This window comes from Oncorhynchus tshawytscha, linkage group LG03, assembly GCF_018296145.1.
Source record: "Oncorhynchus tshawytscha isolate Ot180627B linkage group LG03, Otsh_v2.0, whole genome shotgun sequence".
In the NCBI taxonomy this organism is placed as follows: Eukaryota; Metazoa; Chordata; class Actinopteri; order Salmoniformes; family Salmonidae; genus Oncorhynchus; species Oncorhynchus tshawytscha.
Window position 1 is genome coordinate 46,205,831 of NC_056431.1, and position 24,258 is coordinate 46,230,088.

General features: G+C 40.7%; 1 protein-coding gene across 1 annotated transcript in view; it reads right to left on the reverse strand.

The window, feature by feature from the left end:
* The window catches only part of LOC112237327 (aryl hydrocarbon receptor), a 50,891-nt gene that overhangs the window by 12,327 nt on the left and 14,306 nt on the right, over positions 1 to 24,258 (reverse strand). The window contains exon 3 of the mRNA XM_024405919.2: positions 3,751 to 3,866. Coding sequence (XP_024261687.2) covers positions 3,751 to 3,866 — 116 coding nt within the window. The remainder of the gene's footprint in view (positions 1 to 3,750; positions 3,867 to 24,258) is intronic.

Below are 24,258 nucleotides of genomic sequence, written 5' to 3' on the forward strand. Positions count from 1 at the left end.
CACCGCAGGAAATGCAGATGAGTTTGTGATTTACATAAATTCACGGAAAACCTACACTAACACACAATTATATTAACGTTATTGCACTTTTCATGAAGCCTACTTTTGGCCAGCTAATAGCCTAACCACCCATCAAGCAACATTATGGACTAAAAGTTATAATCCTTTTCCTGCAGGATTATTTTGCTGTGACAACATAGGTCAAATTATGATCCCACATTTGTATGTATCCTACAGTGAGATCGTTGCACTCTAAACCCTAAGAGAGGATGAGGTGTTGTCAGTATACTGTATGCAAGGCAGGGTTGTTCTGAACTAGAGGTAATCAAATAATATCAGGAATAAGAGATTAGTCACTCATTTGTTTTATCCCAAACAGGAACAGCTGCTCCCATGTTTCCACCCCACTATCCACACACACTCCCTTGCCCTTGCACACAAGAACATTTAGTGACCAGACTTACAAACAGGCATATAACCATATTTACCTTATTAAAACAAAACAGACATTAGCATGTTCATCCATCACCTGATCTGCTAACACTCACACAAAAACCCAGGCCAACACACACACACACACACACACACACACACACACACACACACACACACACACACACACACACACACACACACACACACACACACACACACACACACACACACACTAACACTAGCTGACATGAACAAACTCATGTACGGACAGTGCAATGGGTGCAAACACAGAAAGTACACTCAGTCTTCCCAGGGGCTGAGCCATGACTAAAGTATGGCGATGTCATGTTGCTCTTTCACTAATAATCAGTGATTCACCCCAATTATCTGCACCAGATCCTCTGTGTGTAAGCACTGCAGTCCAGCAAAACACAAACATCCTCATGTCAGCTTGGATGGTTTGTACACCATCTTGGAAGTACAGTAAATAGCCAGATTCCAGCGTCTAATGTCCCAGGCATTCAGCAACTACAAATTAGTGAAGTGAAATAAATGTTGCAAGCCCCTAGTGGCAGACACCCTATGAAGACTGTTCCATATACGTTGAAGCAGTGAAGTAATCAAGTCACTAAACCTCGAGTCCGAGTCGAGTCCCAAGTCCCTAGTGTTCGAGTCTGAGTTCAAGTTTGAGTTCTTTGTATTGCTCTCCAATCATTTTTTAAAAGCAACACTTCATTACAGTGTTGCACATTTGTAAGGCTAAATAGATGGTAATTTTCAGTGAAGAACAATTGTGTGACTTGCTTCAGCTCTTTAAAAGTATTTTTGTGGTAGTTGAAGAAGTGAAATATAGTCAAAGTTAAATATATTAAAATATCTGGTCTCATTACTTTGATAAGACTACTATAACAACCTTATTACTTTGGATACACTCAGACTACTACACTTTTGCTTGTGAGGAATTAGAAAAGTTTTAGCCTATCATTTGGTGAGAGAAATATGATGGTGCACCTTGTGGAAGAAGTTTAGAATTGTGTTAGTGTTGAAAAATCGAGGCTGGTGTAGTAGAGGGAGTGACTGTTTTATAAATAGTGGATAGTATCCTTCAGTGGGAGACCAAGTAGAGGTAAGTAGCCCAGAGGTGCTAGTAGCTGTACATTGCAGTAGTAATACTGAATGTTTAAGATAGGTAAGGTCATGGGTTAGCTATAATAAGTGGGGTCATTATTGTAGTTTGGTTAGTGAGTATGGGGGCTGGGGTGAATTGCATGGCATGAGAAGTCGTTCGAATTTGTAATAATAGGGTCTTTAGAACGTCTAAATGTAATCAAAAAGTTGTATGCAAACACATTGGTGCTAACCAGTCTGCACGTTTCATAGTTTGAATGGCATTTCTCACTTAAACGGTGTAAGAGGAGTAGCGTTGCAAGGAATAACTACAATAAAGTCTGAAATAAGTGGTACATTATTTAAAGGGTGTCTGCTTTCGCAAGCCACACTAAATAGATAATAGAGCTATCAAACATTTGCTGTTGTAGCTGGTATGTTGAATTATCGAAAAGAGAGTGATTTTCTGAAAAGAAAGTTACAACTGGTTGAGTCCAAGTCCGATTCGCCACTGGTCAAGTCTAAGGTGGGTCATGAGTCATAAATATTGTGACTTAAGTCTGAGTCAAGTCAGAGTCCTGGACTCGAGTACTAAAACACTGCATTGAAGTGAGTATTTAATGTCCTTGAACTCTTGCAATTAGAGAACCACAATTTGTGCAAGCTAGATTGTAGACTTCCTGGATGAGCAGAATAGAGATCACATCTCTAATGGGTCTCCATTTGAGCATGCTTGTACCATATGAACACTTACAGTATCTGCCAGCATTCTGCAGAACTACTTTCCCACTTGACGGTAGTGTTAGGCTTCTGGGGGACTACTTTGAGTCAGTCTGTCTATTTTCAACAATGACAGTGAAGGGCGAAAACTCAATTAATCTGTTTTGCCTCTCTTTTCCTCCTCCTCTCCTGCTGTAAATAATGAATGACCTCACAGCTCCTCTATAATTCACTACCAAGTGTCTGACGTTGAACTACAGAGAAGAAAATGAGGAGAGAGAAAATCAGACAGAAATGGTCAGAAATAGCCCTCTTCACCGTTCACCTTCTCTGCTTCTTCCCTTAACCTTGCCTTTTCTTCCTGTCTCCCAGTCTTTTACAATGTCCCATGGCTGTTATCTCAATCTGACTAAAAGATTCCATCTTGACTAATTCCTCCTCCCCAGAATGAGCTTTCATGCTTCATTACTAACACATCGGAGAGATGTAGGTTTATCTTAATAATGAAACTTCATAGAGCAGGGATGGCTGGCAGACTGTTCCTCTGCTATACTCTGGAATTCCACTGTGCTGCACATAGAGGGGAACTGGACTGGAAAATCAATGACTCTAGCGTATCCAAAAGAGATTTGGCAGCCAACTAGCTCACTCTCCACTCAATAACACATATAGAGAAACAAAATTAAAATAGCTCCCTAGAGTTGGAATTGTAAAGTAAATGAAATGACAATGAATACTAGAATGACAAATTGAGGTGTAGCGTATTAGAGCCTTGGGAATTAATAAGCAGATGTACATTTCCGTCATTTAGCAGACACTCTTATTCAGAGCGACTAGAGTTAAATGCCTTGTCAAGGGCACATGGACATATTTTTAACTAGTCCGCTCGGGGATTCGAGCCAGCCGCCATTCAGTTACTGGCCCAAAACACTCTAACTGCCTAGGCTACCTGCCCTGTTACATGTTGAATTAAAGACAAAGTGCTGGCTAATGAGTTATGAGGTTTATCCGACATTTCATCACTGGATATTAAGCCTTGTAGTTCCCAAAAGAGGAGAGAGTGTTTTTATTTTTTTTATTTTAGAAGATTCCACATTTTGATGTTTATTATTTTTGAAAAGGAGATATTTTCTCAAGTGCTTTGGTGCCTATCTTGCAAAAATATCCAAAGGGGCATGTTAAGCCACACGGTTAGCCGACTCAGCTGACTCCAAGTGGCACTCACACATTTCATATGTGAGCCTCAGACAGACATAGACAGGAGCAGACATATTGACTGATACGCTATCCCTGAGTCCCTGTCTCTCTGTCCAAACTGATTTTCTGCTAAAAGAAAAAACATGAACGTGGTCCAGACTCATTCACTCGCACGCACGCGCACGCGCACACACACACACACACACACACGCACACACACACACACACACAGCGATTCAGCTGGCAGTGCAGTCAGCTGAAGTTAGGCCATGACAAGCCCTTAGCGCTGACCTGCAGCAAGAGTTCGCCTTCAGGCAGCCAACTATCGGCCAATCCCGTGGCTTTGCCGTTGTCATCGCTACCACCATTGGCCAGCTCTCCGTTGCAAGTACAGTTCTTCAGGGCTACTGCAGAGAGAGAGAGAGAGGGAGAGGGAGGGAGAGGGAGAGAGGGAGAGTGACAGGCGTTAGTCCTGTAATAATGTTTACAAAGCACTGCTGTGAATGTCAGAATGCTTTATGTTTAGTACACTAACCACACTGTACGCACGACAGGATCCCAGCTCATAAAAGTTTCCTCAAATAGCATCTTAAAAATTACTATTACTATTACTACCATTTATCTTTGTCTAACCTGGTTACATCATAATGGCTTGGGAGCCAACACATCAGCACATTCATGGTTGAAAAAAAGAACGGGAGGTCATCTCAGCGTTCTAAACAGACTGTGATGCTTTGAGAGTTCTCACTGATTTTTCACCTATTTTTTTTGTGGTCATTCACCTTAAGACTCATAGTGCATGGTGTCAAAAAAATATGAAATCACTGGTCTGTTGTAAAAGTAGTCTTCAGTAGCAACACACAGCAATAGTCTTTGGAAAATTCTGTCGTCCAACAGCGGAGAGTGAAATGAAAAAATTAAATGCAAATTGAAACATCTTTGACATGCAATGATATTCAACAATCACAGTGACACGTCATTCATTGTGCAAACCGTAGCCTCCTGTCTATGGCAGAATTAAGAGAAAAGAGCATTGCTGGAGAAGCAGCACTCAGAGGGAGAGTGAGAGAGACACATTAATGCTGCATCAGAGTGAAATGAGGTGACAACTCCTTTGGGCGTCACTATATTTGCACTTTTCTTTCTCTGCTCGCTGAGCTCTATCCCCCTCTCCCCTCCTCCCTCTCCCATGCTCCTTCTTTCTACTTTACCTTACCCATCCTCCCTCAAGTCATCCAAGAATACTCTCTGAAAATTCATCTCATTCCACTAGAGGGAGTCCTCTAGTCCAGGGCTTCTTAAACTTTTTCAGCCTGGGACCCAAATGAGAAATTCTATGTTTTCCTGGGACCCAAGCGTATTAAATATGCGTAAATATTGGTACATTTCATTACCCTTATGCCTAAAACAAATGGAATATAGAAAAAAAACAAAGACACAATGAAATGAAATAGCCATATAAATAGCTATTAATGTATATTGTTCCCCATTAAAAACACTCTTACATATCTGTCTAGGTTGGAACTGTTGCTGTTAAAATACAATAAATAACTTTAATTCTGAACTGGAAATAAACTGATTGACCACATCACACAGATGTATAACAGAACACACACACAGGCACAGTAACAGTACAGGGGAAAAATGATCCGGCTTACTGTAGAAAGTAATGTTGAAAAAAAAAGTCTAAATTGGAACTGTTGCTGTTAAAATACGATAACTATTTGTTTACTCTGAACTGGAATAAGCTGATAGATCAAATCGCACAGGTTGAAGTTTTCAACAAGCATGTCTATTCTGGACCCAGGTAATGACAGTGTAACACGGAGGTCATGCTCAGTCTTGAGACTGTTTCTGTACTTGTTTTTTAAGTATGCCAGAGTTTACAACCCTGACTCGCATAGGATAGTGGTGCCAAATTTGCCCAGAACATCTACTCATTTCTCAGTCAGGCAGGAGATCCCTTCCTGCTGTAGATGAGCAACCCAGACCAGTGTGAGTGTTTGCCTCAAAAAGCATCTTGCTTCAATATGTTTTTATCCCAGTTCAGAATAAAAATGAGGACTTGTATTTTAACTGCAACAGTTCCCATCTAGATTTGTTTCCAATAATACATTCTACAGTAATATGTACAGTAGGCCTGGTTGTTTGTTTCCAATAATAAATTATACAGTAATATGTACAGTAGACCTGATAATTTGTTTCCAATAATACATTCTACAGTAATATGTACAGTAAACCTGATAATTTGTTTCCAATAATAAATTCTACAGTAATATGTACAGTAAACCTGATAATTTGTTTCCAATAATAAATTCTACAGTAATATGTACAGTAGGCCTGATCATTTGTTTCCAATAATACATTCTACAGTAATATGTACAGTAGGCCTGATCATTTGTTTCCAATAATAAATTCTACAGTAATATGTACAGTAGACCTGATCATTTGTTTCCAATAATAAATTCTACAGTAATATGTACAGTAGACCTGATAATTTGTTTCCAATAATACATTCTACAGTAATATGTACAGTAGGCCTGATCATTTGTTTCCAATAATACATTCTACAGTAATATGTACAGTAGACCTGATAATTTTGCATCTTCCTCTGTATTTACTGTTACTTATGGTTGCACCATCAGTAGCTTGCTGGATTGCTTTGGATAACGTTAGCTATTAGCTGTGTACAAGGTCTGGGTATTGTTTGAAAGAGAAACTCACATCTACTAGTATGAGAGATAATACTCCCTTATTTCGCTTACCATCACCTGTTATAAAATGACAACAATGCCTTGCTAGCTGACTTACTTTTCCACTGTTGAAGCACTGTTTCCTGAAGCATTATTCCCTGTTCTGCAATAACTCCCTAGGTTTACCCTCATGCTGTGGATGTTTGGACAGGACAGTGTCGTTTTATTAATTTGTTCGTATTGAGACTCATTACTAAGCACTTCCCCGTACAAAACACATGGTGGGCGCTCCTCGTTATTTCTCAAAGTTTGTATGAAACCAAGAGAGAGAAACGAATTGCCGTATTTGCGTTTCATGACAACTGAGCTCAGTCAGAACTTGTGGTTAGCTTGAGTCCATTTGATGACAATGGTAAGTGGTGGCGAGTGGGAATGACAAGTCAGTGACTGACAGCGCATCATCTGCTGCTGAACCAGAGCGCTGCAGCGTGTGGGTCGCGGAATGATCTTCAAGAAAACTGCAGAAAAGAATATCCGGTAAACCACGAAGCACACGGGCATCTCCCACTTGCGCAGCTGCCAAACTGAGCAGAGAACGCTGCTAAGCAGAGAACGCACTGAACAGTGAGCGCAGTTGCACTTGGCCAAATCAATTCCAGTAATAAATTATATAATTATACATTTACTCTGACACGTTGCGACCCACCATTAACAGGTCCGCGACCAACACATAATTTAAGAAAGGATGCTCTAGTCACCTCGGGAAACAGATTGTAGAGAATTATGTAATAATAGACTCACATACTTTATTTTCATTCCAACCATTTGATGGCTATGATGTACTTGTGCTTTGCTAAAGATGCAGGGGCTGATTCACTTAATCCCTTTTTACTGCAGCTCTCTGCCCCACTTATTGCAGAACCGTTGACCTATATCTTTAATTGGACAATTGTTTCTGGTGTTACCCCTAAGATTACCCCTTACATAACAGAGGACATCCTTCTGACTTAGATAACTTCCGTCAAATCTGAAAATTACCTTGCCTTTCCAAAGATTTTGAATCCCTGGCCAATAACTTGTTGAACTTTTCACTCCATTCTTAATGTGCACCAATCCATGTTTTAGACCTGGTCAAAGCGCCGTTTCAGCCGCTGCGCTTGTTTTTAGATAGTGTTAAATTGCTTAGATCATAAAAATCACTGTGCTGCCTTGTTTATTATATACCTTCCCAAGGCCTTTGACACTGTTGACCATCACACTTCCATTCAAATGTTGACTGAAATATGCCTGGATCAGGCTTCCTGCAAGTGGTTTGAGAATTATCTGTCAGACAGGACACAATGTATGATTTCTGATGGTGAGAAGTCTAGGTTCCTGTATATTATTAAAGGTGTACCAAAGGGGTCAGTATTGGGACCTGTTCTCCTTGCTATTTAAATAACTAACACTGGCCTACCTGTTAAAAAGTGTAATATGTGTCTGTATGCAGACGATACTATTATGTATGCCATTATCCCAACTGTAGACCAGACATTGTTGGAGCTGCAATCTGACTTTGTTGCCTTACAAAAAGCCCTGGTTGGTTAAAAACGTGTACTTAATGTGGGCAAGACAAAATATACACTATATACAGTACAGTCAAATGTTTGGACACCTCATTCAAGGGTTTTTCTTAATTTTTTACTATTTTCTACATTGCAAAATAATAGTGAAGACATCAAACTATGAAAAACGAACACATGAAAAAAAGAAAAATATATATTTATATTGGACATTTTCAAAGTAGCCACCATTTTCCTCGATGACAGCTTTGCACACTCTTTCCATTCTCTCAACCAGTTTCATGAGGTAGTCATCTGGAATGCATTTAATTTAACAGGTGTGCCTTGTTAAAAGTCAATTTGTTGAATTTCTTTCCTTTTTAATGCGTTTGAGCCAATCAGTTTGGTTGTGACAAGGTAGGGATGGTATACAGAAGATAGCCCTATTTGGTAAAAGACCAAGTTCATATTATGGCAAAAACAGCTCTAATAAGCAAAGAGAAATGACAGTCCATCATTACTTTAAGACATGAAGGTCAGTCAATCCGGAAAATGTCAAGAACTTTGAAAGTTTCTTCAAGTGCAGTCGCAAAAACCATCAAGTGCTATGATGAAACTGTCTCTTATAAGGACCACCACAGGAAAGGAAGGCCCAGAGTTACCTCTGCTGCAGAGGATAAGTTCATTAGAGTTACCAGCCTCAGAAATTGCAGCCCAAATAATTGCTTCACAGAGTTCAAGTAACAGACACATCTCAACATCAACTGTTCAGAAGAGACTGCGTGAATCAGGCCTTCATGGTCGAATTGCTGCAAAGAAACCACTACTAAAGGACACAAATAAGAAAGAAGAGACTTGCTTGGGCCAAGAAACACAAGCAATGGACATTAGAGCAGTGGAAATCTGACCTTTGGTCTGATGAGTCCAAATTTGAGATTTTTGGTTCCAACCGCCATGTCTTTGTGATGATCTCTGCATGTGTGATTCCCACCATGAAGCATGGAGGAGGATGTGATGATGTGGGGGTGCTTTTCTGGTGACACTGTCAGTGATTTATTTAGAATTCAAGGCACACTTAATCAGCATGGCTAACACAGCATTCTGCAGCGATACGCCATCCCATCTGGTTTGTGCTTAGTGGGACTATCATTCGTTTTTCAACAGGACAATGACCCAACACACCTCCAGGCTGTGTAAGAGAGATTTGACCAAGAAGGGAGTGATGGAGTGCTGCATCAGATGACCTGGCCTCCTCAATCACATGACCTCAACCCAATTGAGTTGGTTTTGGATGAGTTGGACCGCAGAGTGAAGGAAAAGCAGCGAACAAGTGCTCAGCACTCCACCAATCAGGCCTTTATGGTAGAGTGGCAAGACGGAAGCCACTCCTCAGTAAAAATCACATGACAGCCTGCTTGCAGTTTGCCAAAAGGCACCTAAAGACTCTCAGACCATGAGAAACAAGATTATCTGGTCTGATTAAACCAAGATTGAACTCTTTGGCCTGAATGCCAAGCGTCAGCATTGTGGTGCCAGCATCATGTTGCGGGGATGTTTTTCAGCAGCAGGGACTGGGAGACTAGTCAGGATCGAGGGATAGATGAATGGAGCAAAGTCCAGAGAGATCCTTGTTGAAAACTTACTTCAGAGTTCTCAGGACCTCAGACTGGGGCGAAGGTTCTCCTTCAGGACAACGACCCTAAGCACACTGCCAAGACAACGCAGCAGTGTCTTCGGGACAAGTCTCTGAATGTCTTTGAGTGGCCCAGCCAGAGCCGGTACTTGAAACGTAATCGCTGCCTAAGGTGCTTCAACAAAGTACTCAGTAAAGGGTCTGAATACTTATGTAAATGTCATATTTTTTTATTTAAAAAAAAAATCTAAAAACTTCAAAAACCAATTTTTGCTTTGTCATTATGGGGTATTGTGTGTAGATTGATGAAGGAAAAAAATATTGAATCAATTTTAGAATAAGACTGTAACATAACAAAATGTGGAAAAGGTCAAGGGGTCTGAATACTTTCGGAATGCCCAGTAAATGGTTTACTGCTAAGGTTAACACTATGATCACTTATACAATGCAATGTACTGCAATACAATACCATATTCTATCCCAACAATCTCCACAGAAGCGATACAGAACTGTTTTAGTTACAAACAAAAACCATGGCTTTTCAACTTCGGAGAGTTTTCTATTCAATCAATCTATTGAGTCAGTGATTCATTGAACGAACCCAACAAACGGAGAAGAGATGATGGGCGAATGAAAGAAAAGTTTGGAACCCTGATGATGTCATGGAAATGGGACCAGCGGTTGGCCGTATTCATCTCTGACCCCTATAACAACACCGTGCTGTGACCCAAGACAACCCTTGACTCCTAAGGTGATGTCTTGACATGATTGTGTGAATGGGGTCTGGGTCAGCCCTTTTGTTCTCTGTGAAGGGCCACCAGAAAAAAAGAGTAGGAGAGGATTGGAGGGCTGCGGCCGACAACTGATGACATAAGAGCTTTTGTATGGGTGTTTGACAGGGCTTGGACCTCTCACACGGAGCTTTAGTGCAAGCCGTTGAGTGGACACACTGACCTAATTCCCACACCATTCTCTCTATCAGGGGTTTGACATATCATATCATCTTATGGACATCAGACATATCATATGGACTGTGAGTATTTGTGAGTTGAAAATGTCCATGCCCTAGATCTTGTTGTGTTACTGTACCAACTCAAACGAGCATCCATTGACCCTAAAGACAAATGGTCTATGTCCACCATCACATCAACGCTAAAAACGTGCTTGCAGAAAGTAGAAATCATTACCTTCCATAATAGGTAACCATACATTGATATTCCGATCTTAAGCTAGCCCTTTCATGGTCTGTTGACATACATTGCATAACGCAGCGACTGGGTATGTAGCAAGCTGTATTACCCAGGCTCAGTGTCATGTCCTTTGGCCTGAGAGGCGTTTTGTCAGCCAGTCTGCTGCGGTAAACGTTGTTGTTATTGATGCCATTGTAGTAAGTCACTGCGCTTTGTGGTGCTGCTCTGTCACATGGCTCTCCAACGCATCCATGAGGAAAAAGATATGCCTCCAAACTGATTACTGAAGCCCTACTGTGTTGCCTGGGCTTTATTTTCACTGACAAACTCATAAATTATAGATCAACTAAATATATTTTACATTGGTTTCTCATTTGCGGTGCTGGGCTTCACACTTTGGCCAGAGTACGATCCATAAAATGGACATCCTTTATTTTTGACAGTTGTTATTCCTTGTTTTTCTACTTAACTCGCTCAACAAATCCATTACTATGCAATCACAACATTACCATGTACTGTAATTAGAGTGTACCTACACAGCAATAAGAGCAACGTTATGTAAAGTCTTAAACAGGTGTAGGGTAGTGTGTACACTTATTACTATGAAATTATTAACGAGGCACCAGTCCAGTTATTGAACAAAATGGCCTTCTAAGAAGACCCCACTTCTGAGTTATTTTCGTAATAACTCTATCAGACTACAATTAGAATAATAGTAATAAATTGATTAATCTAAAGGTATGAATTATTTGATAATCATTTGGAGTTATTTCCCAGAATAATAAGACCAACACAAGTTCTTTATACAATCAACATTTAATAACACAAATCAAAATATATACAAACATAATGAGAAGGATCATAGGAAATAGATTGAAAGTAGTAAAGACCTCGAGATTCTGAACGTTACGATGTTGTACTCAATCTGCTCAAAGTCTGTTGTGGTTTCTTGATTGTTCAGGCCACATGGAGGAGAACAAAGGAAGAAGATGGCCGTGTCTTTTCTGGTTGAGTTGGGTTTTTCCTCCTTCAGATTGCTCCTTTGGTTCTGAGTTGGTGTCCTCATGCTTGTTGCTCTTCAATGCTGGCTCCTTGCTTGAGTTGCAGTTGTGCTCTAATTGTCTTCTCCTTCTTTCTTAGAAGATGGATAGCTTAAATGTACCATTCAGGCTGCACAAGCTCTTTAAAGACCAAGTCCCCATCTGAGATTGTTTAGTGCAATGGGCTCTTCTGTCTCAATTTCTGTACTGGATTACAAGTACTATTCTCTAAAAGGTACTTTCCCTAACTTATCAGTTCACCATTGGCAGTACTTTGCCAATGAAGGTGAAGGACCAGGCCCTGTGGTGAAGGTCCAGGCCCTGTGCCTACTGAACAGGTTTTTCTCCCTCCTTGAGAGAGGTCCAGCTTGAGAGGTCACATGGTATCGCTTGGTATCGCTTGTAGTCTTGTGAGGTCACATAGTATCACACCTAGGTTTGAAGAGACACTTGTGTGACCCTTTGTCTTGGAGAGAGAGTATAGATGGATGGAAAATAGTGTGGAAATCTACCAAAAAACTATTAGGCAACAACAAATTCAATCCATTCTAGGCAATTTCCTGGACAAAATGTTTCACTGTAATAGTGAAGGTGTAAACTTAACAGTAGAAAACCTCAACAGTATATTTTGTAATGGTTCTGTAACGACAGACCCTGGGAGACGAGAAGCAAGTACAGGGTGTGGATATAATAATAAATAGACATGAAACAAAACAAGAACAGTGTCTGGACAGGAGAAACATAACATCAATGCTGACTCAGGAATGAAACTGAGGAAGTCACAGATATAGGGGAGGTACATTTATATATATATATATATATATATATATATTTCTCCTTTATTTAACCAGGTAGGCTAGTTGGGAACAAGTTCTGATTTACAACTGCGACCTGGCCAAGATAAAGCAAAGCAGTGCAACACAAACAACAACACAGAGTTACACATGGAATTTAAAAAAACATACAGTCAATAACACAATAGACAAAAAGTCTATATACAGTGTGTGCAAATGAGGTAAGGCAATAAATAGGCCATAGCGGTGAAATAATTACAATTTAGGAACTAAATACTGGAGTGATAGATGTGAAGAAGATGAATGTGCAAGTAGAGATACTGGGGTGCAAAGGTGAAGAAAATAAATAACAGTATGAGGATGAGGTAGTTGGATGGGCTATTTACAGATGGGATATATACAGGTGCAGTGATCTGTGAGCTGCTCTCAGCTCTAAGCTGATGCTTAAAGTTAGTGAGGGAGATATGGGTCTCCAGCTTCAGTGATGTTTGCAATTCGTTCCAGTCATTGGCAGCAGAGAACTGGAATTGGCTTTGGGGGTGACCAGTGAAATATACCTGCTGGTGCGCGTGCTATGGGTGGGTGCTGCTATGGTGAACAGTGAGCTGAGATAAGGCAGGGCTTTACCTAGCAAAGACTTATAGATGACCTGGAGCCAGTGGATTTGGAGACGAATATGAAGCGAGGGCCAGCCAACGAGAGCATACAGGTCGCAGTGGTGGGTAGTATATGGGGCTTTGGTGACAATACAGATGGCACTGTGATAGACTGCATCCAATTTGCTGTGTAGAGTGTTGGAGGCTATTTTGTAAATGACATCGACGAAGTCAAGGATCGGCAGGATATGATGATGTGATGGAGTCCAGGTGAGTCACATAATTAAACGCAGGTGCGCGTAACGATGGTGGCAAGTGTGCGTAATGATGAGTGAACTGGTGACCTCCACCACCGGAGAGGGGGATTGGGAGCAGACGTGACAATAAAGTAATTGAGAAACCTATCCAACCAAAAACATAGAGACCCAGAAAACCTGAGCCTACGCCTTCACTATGGTGAATCACTAAAACAAAACAGAAATACACTATGGAAAAAGAAGGAACAGCACGTCAGAAATCAGCTCAATGTAATTGAAGAATCCATAGAATCTAACCACTTCTGGGAAAACTCTAAACAAACAACATCATGAAGAGTTATCTATCCAAAACAGAGATGTATGGATATACCACTTCTCCAATCTTTTTGGCTCTTTAACAAAGTACAAACAGCAAAAACATATACATGATCAAATACTAGTATTAGAATCAACTATTAAAGACTACCAGAACCCACTGGATTCTCCAATTACATTGAATGAACTACAGGACAAAATACAAACCCTCCAACCCAAAAAGACCTGTGGGGTTGATGGTATCCTAAATGAAATGATAAAATATACAGACCACAAATTGCAATTGGCTATACTTATACTAACTCTTTAACAACCTTCTCAGCTCTGGCATATTCCCCAATATGTTTTTTCTTTTTTTTCTTATGGGTGGATCAGCTTAATATTGCGGAAAGAATATTGGTTCCATCAATGTAATTGTCTGTATCATTTCCAATCCCCCACATATACACATATATACATACACATACCTATATAGACATACATACTTTTTAAAAAGAATATACCTTTATTATTGTTCCCCGCAAACCCTACCACCGATCCCCCAATTGGAGTAAACTAATAAACACTTCGGCGTTGACCTTCAATTTATACATCTTATACACATTTTACAGACACAATCTATGTTACAATATTTGAAAACAGGGACTGATCAACCAAGGACGGGTCACCACAATCGACAAAAGTGGACAGACCACGTATTTACCCTGCACACCCTAATTGACAAACGAACAAACCAAAACAAAGGCAAAGTCTTATCATTCTTTGTTGATGTCACACCAGCCTTCGATTTGGCTCCCCCTCCTGTCCAGCTCCTGTCCAGCCCTTCTCTCATCAACCTCGGACTTGTCTTGTCATCATTACACACACCTGGTTCCAATCCCCATTCTACCACTGTATATATACTCCCATACACTGCCATTTGTCTTTGTCGGTCATTATACATGTTACTTGTTTTCCTGAGAGGAATCTCTCCTACTATTTCCTGAGTACTTTATATTTTGCAATTTGGGTTCGCCCTGTGCCTTTTTGTTGATGAAGATATATTTAGAGCAGCACAACAGCGTTTGGGATTCGTCCCGCTTTGTTCTACGGTGCTTAAATAAATTCAGTAGTTCTAAACCTGCGACTGCCTACTCCTCTCTACACCAGTGACAGTTGACTTCAAAAAAGCTTTTGACTCAATTTGGCATGAGGGCCTGCTATACAAATTGATGGAAAGTGGTGTTGGGGGAAAAACATAAGACGTCATAAAATCCATGTACACAAACAAGTGTGTGGGTAAAATGGGCAAAAAAACACACACATTTCTTTCCACAGGGCCGGGGGGTGAGACAGGGATGCAGCTTAAGCCCCACCCTTATACATTACCAGTCAAAAGTTTGGACACACCTTCTCATTCAAGGGCTTTTCTTTATTTGTACTTCTAAAGGGCACCAACAAGACTTGCTTGGGCCAAGAAACACAAGAAGCACAATGGACATTATACTGAAGGAAATCTGTCCTTTGGTCTGATGAGTCAAAATGTGAGATTTTTGGTTCCAACCGCCGTGTCTTTGTGAGATGCAGAGTAGGTGAACTGAGGATCTCGGCATGTGTGGTTCCCACCATGAATCATGGAGGAGGATGTGTGATGGTGTTGGGGTGCTTTGCTGGTGGCACTGTCAGTGATTTATTTAGAATTCAAGACACACTTAATCAGCATGGATACCACAGCATTCTGCAGCGATATCCCATCTGATTTGTGCTTACTATCATTTGTTTTTCAACAGGACAATGACCCAACACACCTCCAGGCTGTGTAAGAGTTATTTGACCAAGAAGGAGAGTGATGGAGTGCTGCAACAGATGACCTGGCCTCCACAATCACATGACCTCAACCCAATTGAGATGGTTAGGGATGAGTTGGATTGTAGAGTGAAGGAAAAGCAGAAAACAAGTGCTCAGTATATGTGGCAACTCCTTCAAGACTGTTGGAAAAGGATTCTAGGTGAAGTTGGTTGAGAGAATGCCAAGTGTGCAAAGCTGTCATCAAGGGATATATGTTTTGATTTGTTTAACACTTTTGGTTACTATATTATTCTATATGTGTTATTTCATAGTTTTGATGTCTTCACTATTATTCTACAATGAAGAAAAACCCTTGAATGAGTAGGTGTGTCCCAACTTTTGACTGGTACTGTATATCAACAAATTGGCAGGGGCACTAGAACAGTCTGCAGCACCTGGCCTCACCCTACTAGAATCTGAAGTCAAATGTCAACTGTTTGCTGATGATCTGGTGCTTCTGTCCCCAACCAAGGAGGGCCTACAGCAGCACCTAGATCTTCTGCACAGATTCTGACCTGGTCCCTGACAGCAAATCTCAGTAAGACAAAAATAATGGTATTCCAAAAAAGGTCCAGTTGCCAGGACCACAAATACAAATTCCATCTAGACACTGTTGCCCTACAGCACACAAAAAACGGTACATATCTCGGCCAAAACATCAGCGCCACTGTTAACTACCACAAAGCTATGAACAATCTGAGAGACAAGGCAAGAAGTGCCTTCTATGCCATCAAAAATAACATTAAATTTGACATACCAATTAGGATCTGGCTAAAAATACTTGAATCAGTTATAGAACCCATTGCCCTTTATGCTTGTGAGGTCTGGGATCCGCTCACCAACCAAGATTTCACAAAATGGGACAAACACCAAATTGAGACTCCGCATGCAGAGTTCTGCTAAAATATCCTCCGTGTACAATGTAAAACACCAAATAACGCATGCAGAGCAGAATTAGGCCGATACCCGCTAATGATCAAAATATAGAAAAGAGCCATTAAATTCTATAACCACCTAAAAGTAACGATTCCAGGAGAAGAACCCCCTAAGCAAGCTGGTCCTGGGGCCCTTTTCACAAACACAAACAGACCCCACAGAGCCCCAGGACAGCAACACAATTAGACCCAACCAAATCCTGAGAAAACAAAAAGATAATTACTTGACACATTGGAAGGAATTTACAAAAAAACAGAGCAAACTAGAATGCTATTTTGGCCCTAAACAGAGAGTACACAGTGGCAGAATACCTGACCACTGTGACTAACCCAAAATTAAGAAAATATTTGGCTATGTACAGACTCAGTGAGCATAGCCTTGCTATTGAGAAAGGACGCCGAATGCAGACCTGGCTCTTGGGAGAAGACAGGCTATGTGCACAATGCCCACAAAATGGGGTGGAAACTGAACTACACTTCCTAACCTCCTGACAAATGTATGACCATATTAGAGACACATGTTTCTCTCAGATAAAACAAACCCACAAATAATTAGAAAACAAATCTAATGTTGATAAACTCCCATATCTATTGGGTGAAATACCACAGCGTGCAATCACAGCAGCAAGATTTGAGACCTGTTTCCTCAAGAAAAGTGCAAACAGTGAAGAACAAAAACAATTGTAAATACAACCTATATTTGTTTATTTATTTTCCCTTTTGTACTTTAACTGTTTGCACATCATTACAACACTGTACATAGACATAATATGACATTTTAAATGTCTTTATTCTTTTGGAACTTTTACAAGTGTAATGTTTACTGTACATTTTTTGTATTGTTTATATCACTTTTGTTTATTATCTATTTCAACTGTATTGACAATGTAAACATGTTTCCCATGCCAATAAAGCCCTTAAAAATTGAAATTGAATTGAGAGAGAGAGAGCTTGGAGGAACTCAGTAGACCATAACAGTTCAGCATTATAGACAGACAGTAAAAGGATGTTCAAGATTGTTCAACATATGACATTAAATCAACATCTCACGAAACAGAGAAATCCAAATGTTAACACAACACTACGTTTTCTTCCCAACATTCCTCATCCAAAAAGTAGGCCACCACCTGCCTGGCTAAATGTCCAGAGGAGGACAAAGAGCATCTATGGTTATCAGGCTTCAGTGGGCAGCAGTGTACATAATGAAAAACGTACATGGCCATCTCCTACATATGGCATAATAGTGCTCCTCAAATCCTTGAGGGCATTTCTTGGTTTAGCCAAATATGCCTAACTTAGCATAATGGACCTAGAGAGCCACCAGCCATCGAGCAATAAAAACATAAAAATACATATTTCATAGGATGCCCCTATGTACTACCACTTCCACCCAAAACCATTGTCGGATCTCCAGACCAATGTGTGTGCTTTCTTTGTGAGTGACTACACATTACCTTTAATTTTCTAATATTTCCTTATTTAAAGCCTATTGGCTACAGCAAAACTAGACAGAACTGGCCTCCTACCTCCACCCTCTCATAATATGTGAGGCTGAGAATTTGATTAAGCAAACCCGACAAATAAGCAGTGACCCTGAAAATTGGACAGCTTGTGAAAGGGCCATGGACTCTAAAATTTAGCATCGCTGACTTGTCATCAGTGTGTGGTGTGGTAGGAGGAGTGGAGTGGGGTTGAAGTAGTGGGGTGAGTAGGGAGGGAAAAATGTGGATATATACTGCTGAGGTAGAGGTACCTGGGACTGAGAATGGAGCTCCAACTATGGGCATCCAGACACCCTCCCCCATCCCATTTCTGGGCTCATGACACAGAAGCCATATTGGAAGCGATCCAAGCCTTCAACATGGAGGCATCACATCACATTGTGTTTAGTGACTCTTTCTGTGGAGGAGAACTCATAACCCGATCCAGGTATGTTGTTTGGGATTTGTCTGACAGAGAGGCTTGCTTGCAGCAAAACCGTAGGAACCATTTCAAAACACTGACAATATTTATCAAATGGTTGACGATTTTCTACTTGTCCCATCATGCTATTTACAAGTGGATTACAGGGATGTTCTAGAGCTCTTTGCATCCCTTCAATTTGCAGCGCCAATCCCTTCCTGACACTGGCATCTGGCCATAGCTTTAAAAAGGCCACTTGATACACTAATGTGGATGATAGACACAAAGACAAAACAATGACCTAGCCAAAAAACAGAATTAGTAAAAAAGCAAGCCCACATCCAGCCACTCGATAAAATGTTACCAAATAAGGCATTTAGTTCAACATGAAGGTCTTTTTTCAGTCACATTTTATTTGGAGTACTGCACTCATTGATAAACCTGTTCCGTTCAAAACCCCCAATGCAGTTCACACCTTTCGTTTGAGACTGGACAACGGAGCTGAGTCCTATGTTTGCATCACCAATGAGGTTCTCGATTGCCACGTTATGCAGAATAACAAGTGCAGCACCCTGAATCATGAAATGGTTCTATATTTGGATAGCATCAGCGAAAAGCATTAAAGCCAATGGTGGGGTGGGACCATAATAACACAGACCTCTTTTAGAAATGTGATGTACAAGAGCCATGGCTGTGTGTATTGGCCATGGGGGAAACTGCCCCACCCAAATGACCCAGATGGGAGACATGATTGGGTAAAAACTGGGGAAGCGGAGGCCAAGGCTAACATTTACTTTGGATTGCTGCCCGAATCAAACCACCCATGCTAACACCAACCAAGCTCTCTCTGTGAGCGTGCATGTCTGTGCTTCTGAATTGCTGTGTTTAGAACAACAGAGCCAGAGAAAGAGAGGGACGTAGAAAAAGAGAATGTGTGTGTCAGCACATACAGGTAACTGCTAAAATAAAGGAAACACTTGAGTAAATGAGGTATACAAAGTATATAGAAAGCAGGTGCTTCCACACAGGTGTGGTTCCAGAGTTAATTAAGCAATCAAAACATCCCATCATGCTTAGGGTCATGTATAAAAATGCCCAGTTGCCCATAATGTTGACTAACATTAGCAGAAGAAGAGATTACATTTATATTTGAGTAATTTAGCAGACGCTCTTATCCAGAGCGACATACAGTTAGTGCATTCATCTTAAGATATCTAGGTGGGTCAACCAAATATCACAGGCATAGAAAGTATGTTTTTCCTCAATAACATAGCTATTAGTAGAGTCAGAGCTAGAAGGGGGGGGTCAAGTGCAAGTGCTGGTGGGGGGGGTGAGGAAAATTATTTAAGATACTGTTTAAAGAGATAGGGTTTCAGATGTTTTCGGGAAGATGGGCAGGGACTCTAATGTCCTAGCTTCAGGTGGAAGCTGGTTCCACCATTGGGGTGCCAGGACAGAGAAGAGCTTGGACTGGGCTAAGCCGAAGCTGACCTCCCGCAGGAGTGGGAGAGCCAAGAGACCCGAGGTGGCAGAACGAAGTGCTCAGGTTGGGGTGTAGGGTTTGAGGAAGGGAGGGGCACTTACTCTTGCTGTTTTGTAGGTAAGCACCATGGTCTTGTAGTGGATGTGAGCTTCAACTGGAAGCCAGTGGAGTTGACGGAGGAGCGGGGTGACATGAGAGAACTTGGGATGGCTGAAAACCAGGCAGGCTGCAGCATTCTGGATAGGTTGCAGGGGTTTGATTGCACAAGCGGGGAGCCCAGCCAACAGCGGGTTGCTGTAGTACAGACGGGAGAGGACAAGTGCCTGGATTAGGATCTGACATTAGACCAGTGGAAATCTGTCCTTTGGTCTGATGAGTTCAAATTTAAGATTTTTGGTTCCAACCCCTGTGTCTTTGTGAGATGCAGGGTAGGTGAACGGATGATCTCTGCATGTGTGGTTCCCACCATGAAGCATGGAGGAGGAGGTGTGATGGTGTTGTGGTGCTGTCTGTGATTTATTTTGAATTCAAGGCACACTTAACCAGCATGGCTACCACAGCATTCTGCAGTGATACGCCATCCCACCTGGTTTGCGCTTAGTGGGGCTATCATTTGTTTTTCAACAGGACAATGACCCAACACACCTCCAGGCTGTGTTAGGGCTATTTGACCAAGGAGAGTAATGGAGTGCTCCATCAGATGACCTGGCCTCCATAATCACCCGACCTCAACCCAATTGAGATGGTTTGGAATGAGTTGGACCGCAGAGTGAAGAAAAAGCAGCCAACAAGTGCTCATATGTGGGAACTCTTTCAAGACTGTTGGAAAAGCATTCCAGGCGAAGCTGGTTGAGAAAATGCCAAAAGTGTGCAATGCTGTCATCAAGGCAAAGGGTGGCTACTTTGAAGAATCTAAAATATATTTTAATTTGTTTAATACTTTTTTGATTACCACATAATATGGACTTGGTATTTTAACAAATAGGGATACCTTCTGTATACCACCCCTACCTTGTCACAACACAACTGATTGGCTCAAATGCATTAAGGAAGGAAAGAAATTCCCAAAATTAACAAGGCACACCTATTAATTGAAATGCATTCCAGCTTACTACCTCATTAAGCTGGTTGAGAGAATGCCAAGTGTGTACAAAGCTGTCATCAAGGCAAAGGGTGGCTACTTTGAAGAATACTTTTTTTTAAACACTTTTTTGGTTGCTACATGTTTCCTTATGTGTTATTTCATAGTTTTGATGTCTTCACTATTATTCTACAATATATAAAAAAGTACAAATAAAGAAAAACCCTTAAATGAGTAGGTGTCAAAACTTTTGGCTAGTACTGTACATTGGTGTGCATATGTCTGTGTGTTAATTATTCTAGCACTGTGTGAATGGCCTCTTTTTCTGACTGTCTGGGAGCAAATATAGAACATTTCAACTCCCTCGGCCTCGACACACTGCAGTGCACGAACACGCGATGCACACAGCCCCGCACCCACTGATATACACATGGATGCACAAAACACACACACAAGTTAACAAGAACATGCGGTGGCTAATGCAGGCAGTAAGCACGAAACCCTGCACTGCCTATTTGTCTCTGAGTTCTGATAACATGTTCACATATTTAGAGGTAGGGGCTGGAGGGGCGGTCCTTACCCATTGTCCATGCCTTCCCTTCGGTGCACAGCATTCCACAATGCACCAGGCCACATGACAGACTGGGGGATGGGGGTTGGCTTAGCTCGGGAAGAAGGGGATGAGGGGAAGGAGGGGAAAGAGAGGGATGAAGGGATCACCCACTGCTGATCATGGAACCCGGAAAGAGAGAGAGCTCTGCTTTTTCTCATCTGAGTGCAGAGGATGGACAGAGAAGGGGGAGGGGCTAGAGGGGGCAAGGGAGGTATGGGGGTCCTTGAAAAAGCCTCTGTGATCCGAACTGAACAACGCCAATGAGTATCATGACATGTCACAAGACTTTTACAACATACATGCAGCTTATGTAACAAATCTGCATCCAAATACTACAACGACTTGTGACTATTTCCAGCTTGTTCACAGGATTTGGATACATGCCTTGTCACACTGGCAGTATATATAGAATATTCATTACACTAAAGGTTGTTTACACCTGCTCTTTCCATGACATAGACTGACCAGGTGAATCCGGGAGAAAGCTATGATCCCTTATTGATGTCACCTGTTAAATCCACTTCAATCAGTGTAGATGAAGGGGAGGAGACAGGTTACAGAACACTTTCTAAGCCTTGAGACAATTGAGACATGGATTGTGTATCTATGACATTCAGAAGGTCAATGGGCAAGACAAAAGATTTAAGTGCCTTTGAACGGGGTATGGTAGAAGGTGCAAGGCGCACCAGTTTGAGTATGAGAACTGCAATGCTGCTGGGTTTTTCACACTGATCAGTTTCTTGTGTGTATCAGGAATGGTCCACCACCCAAAGGATATCCAGTCAACTTGACACAACTGGGGAAAGAATTGAAGTCAACATGGACCAGCATCTCTGTGGAATGCTTTCGACACCTTGTAGCAAAAGGGGGTGCAACTCAATACTAGGAAAGTGTTCCTAATTTTTTGCACACCCTGTGTATAATGGTATTATGTTGACACATTTCAGTGCAGATGTAGTCTATAGAGACATGTGAAGCAAAATTAAAGCACTGACTAAATCCATTTGATTTGATTGATGTATATTTAACCCCATGTCATGTTTCACACAAGAGCAACTCCACATTTACATTCAACATACAACAGCATACAACCATAGAATTAGAATTAGTCTAACCACAAATTTCAATCGTAAACATACAACACAGCCATACCATTGTCATGGGGCATATTGCACTACATTATTTATTTTCTATATCTATGTCCTGATCAATGAAGAGTTGCATAACACGTGTGTCCTAGGTTTGCATGTCCATGTTAATTTGTATTGCTGCCTGTGCCTATTTATATACTAAAGCCATTCTAAGCTTGCCTTTACATTGGATATAATCAGTGGTGTAAAATACTTAAGTAAAAATACTTTCAAGTACTACTTAAGTCATTTTTTGGGGCATCTGTATTTTACTATTTACATTTTTGACAACATCTACTTTATAATTTCTAAAAATCTTTATTTAACTAGACAAGTCAGTTTAAGAACAAATTCTTATTTACAATAACAGCCTACTCCAGCCAAACCCAGACGACGCTGGGCCAAATGTGCGCCATCCTACGGGACTACCAATCACGGCCGGGTGTGATACAGCCTGGATTCAAACCAGGTACTATTATAGTGATGCTTCTTGCACTGAGATGCAGTGCCTTAGACCGTTGAGCCACTCGGGAGCTCTAAAGAAATTCCTAAAGAAAAAAACATGTAATTCAAGTGTGCCGTCTGGTTTGCATAATATAATCAATTCGAAATGATTTATACTTTTACTTTTGATACATAAGTATATATTTTAAACCAGATACTTTTAGACTTTTACTCAAGTTGTATTTAACTGGGAGACTTTCACTTTTATGTGAGTCATTTTCTATTGAGGTATCTTTACTTTTACTCAAGTATGACAATTGGGTACTTTTTCCACCACTGGATATAATGGCACACCTACATGGAAACTTGTGAATAATTAATTTGACTGATTTCCTTATATGAACTGTAATTCAGTCAAATCTTTGTTGCGAGTTGCGGTTATATTTTTGACCAGTATATGTTGAACCAAAGGCTAAAGGCTAGGGTTGGGGAGTAACTGATTTCATGTAATCAGTTACATGTAATCTGATTCAATATTTTGTGAAACTGTAATCAGTTACGTTACCAGTTAAATTATTGTAATCAAATTATAGATACTTTTGAAAAACTAGATGATTACTTCTTGGATTACTTTGAAATTTTATGGTTGCAAAAACATCAAATTTGATTTGTTACATGGTGTAGACCTTACAGTGAAATGCTTACATTATGATACCTTTCTGTTTTCTCAATGACATTCAACTCAGCATTGAGTTTAAGTTTCTTCCACCTAAGCGAGTCTGACCACAAGCCCGAGACCATTATGATGACACACCAAATGCATTTGATGGATCCTTTTTGTCTTCTTCTAAAGCCCCTTGGGGGGAATCAAAAAGTAATCCGATTATGTTACTAGTAACTGTAATCGATTACATTTAGAATGTAACCTACCCAACCCTGTTGACAAATATTTTAATTCTAGACCTGAGATGACATTCGGGAGTAAGGCCTTTAACATCAATGAAAACATGTTCCTATGGTGACAATAGCAATGATCTTAGTAATAAGAAAACTTTTCTTATCACTTAATTGAGTCGTTCAAGAAAGACCCTTGTTGGGATACTCTTACTAAACCGTTTTTTTCCTATTCTCTGTGGTGAAAGATAAGAGAATGAAACAAGATTTTAAAACTAGTGGTTGAGTTGTGATGCATGGAGCAAAAGTTGTTTGCTAATTCCAGTATTAGTCTGAACATGCTGGTGAACATCCCTCCAAAGCAAACAGAATCCTTTCAGAATCCACAGGGATTATTCATTCTAATCTCAATCTATATTTACAGCATATGC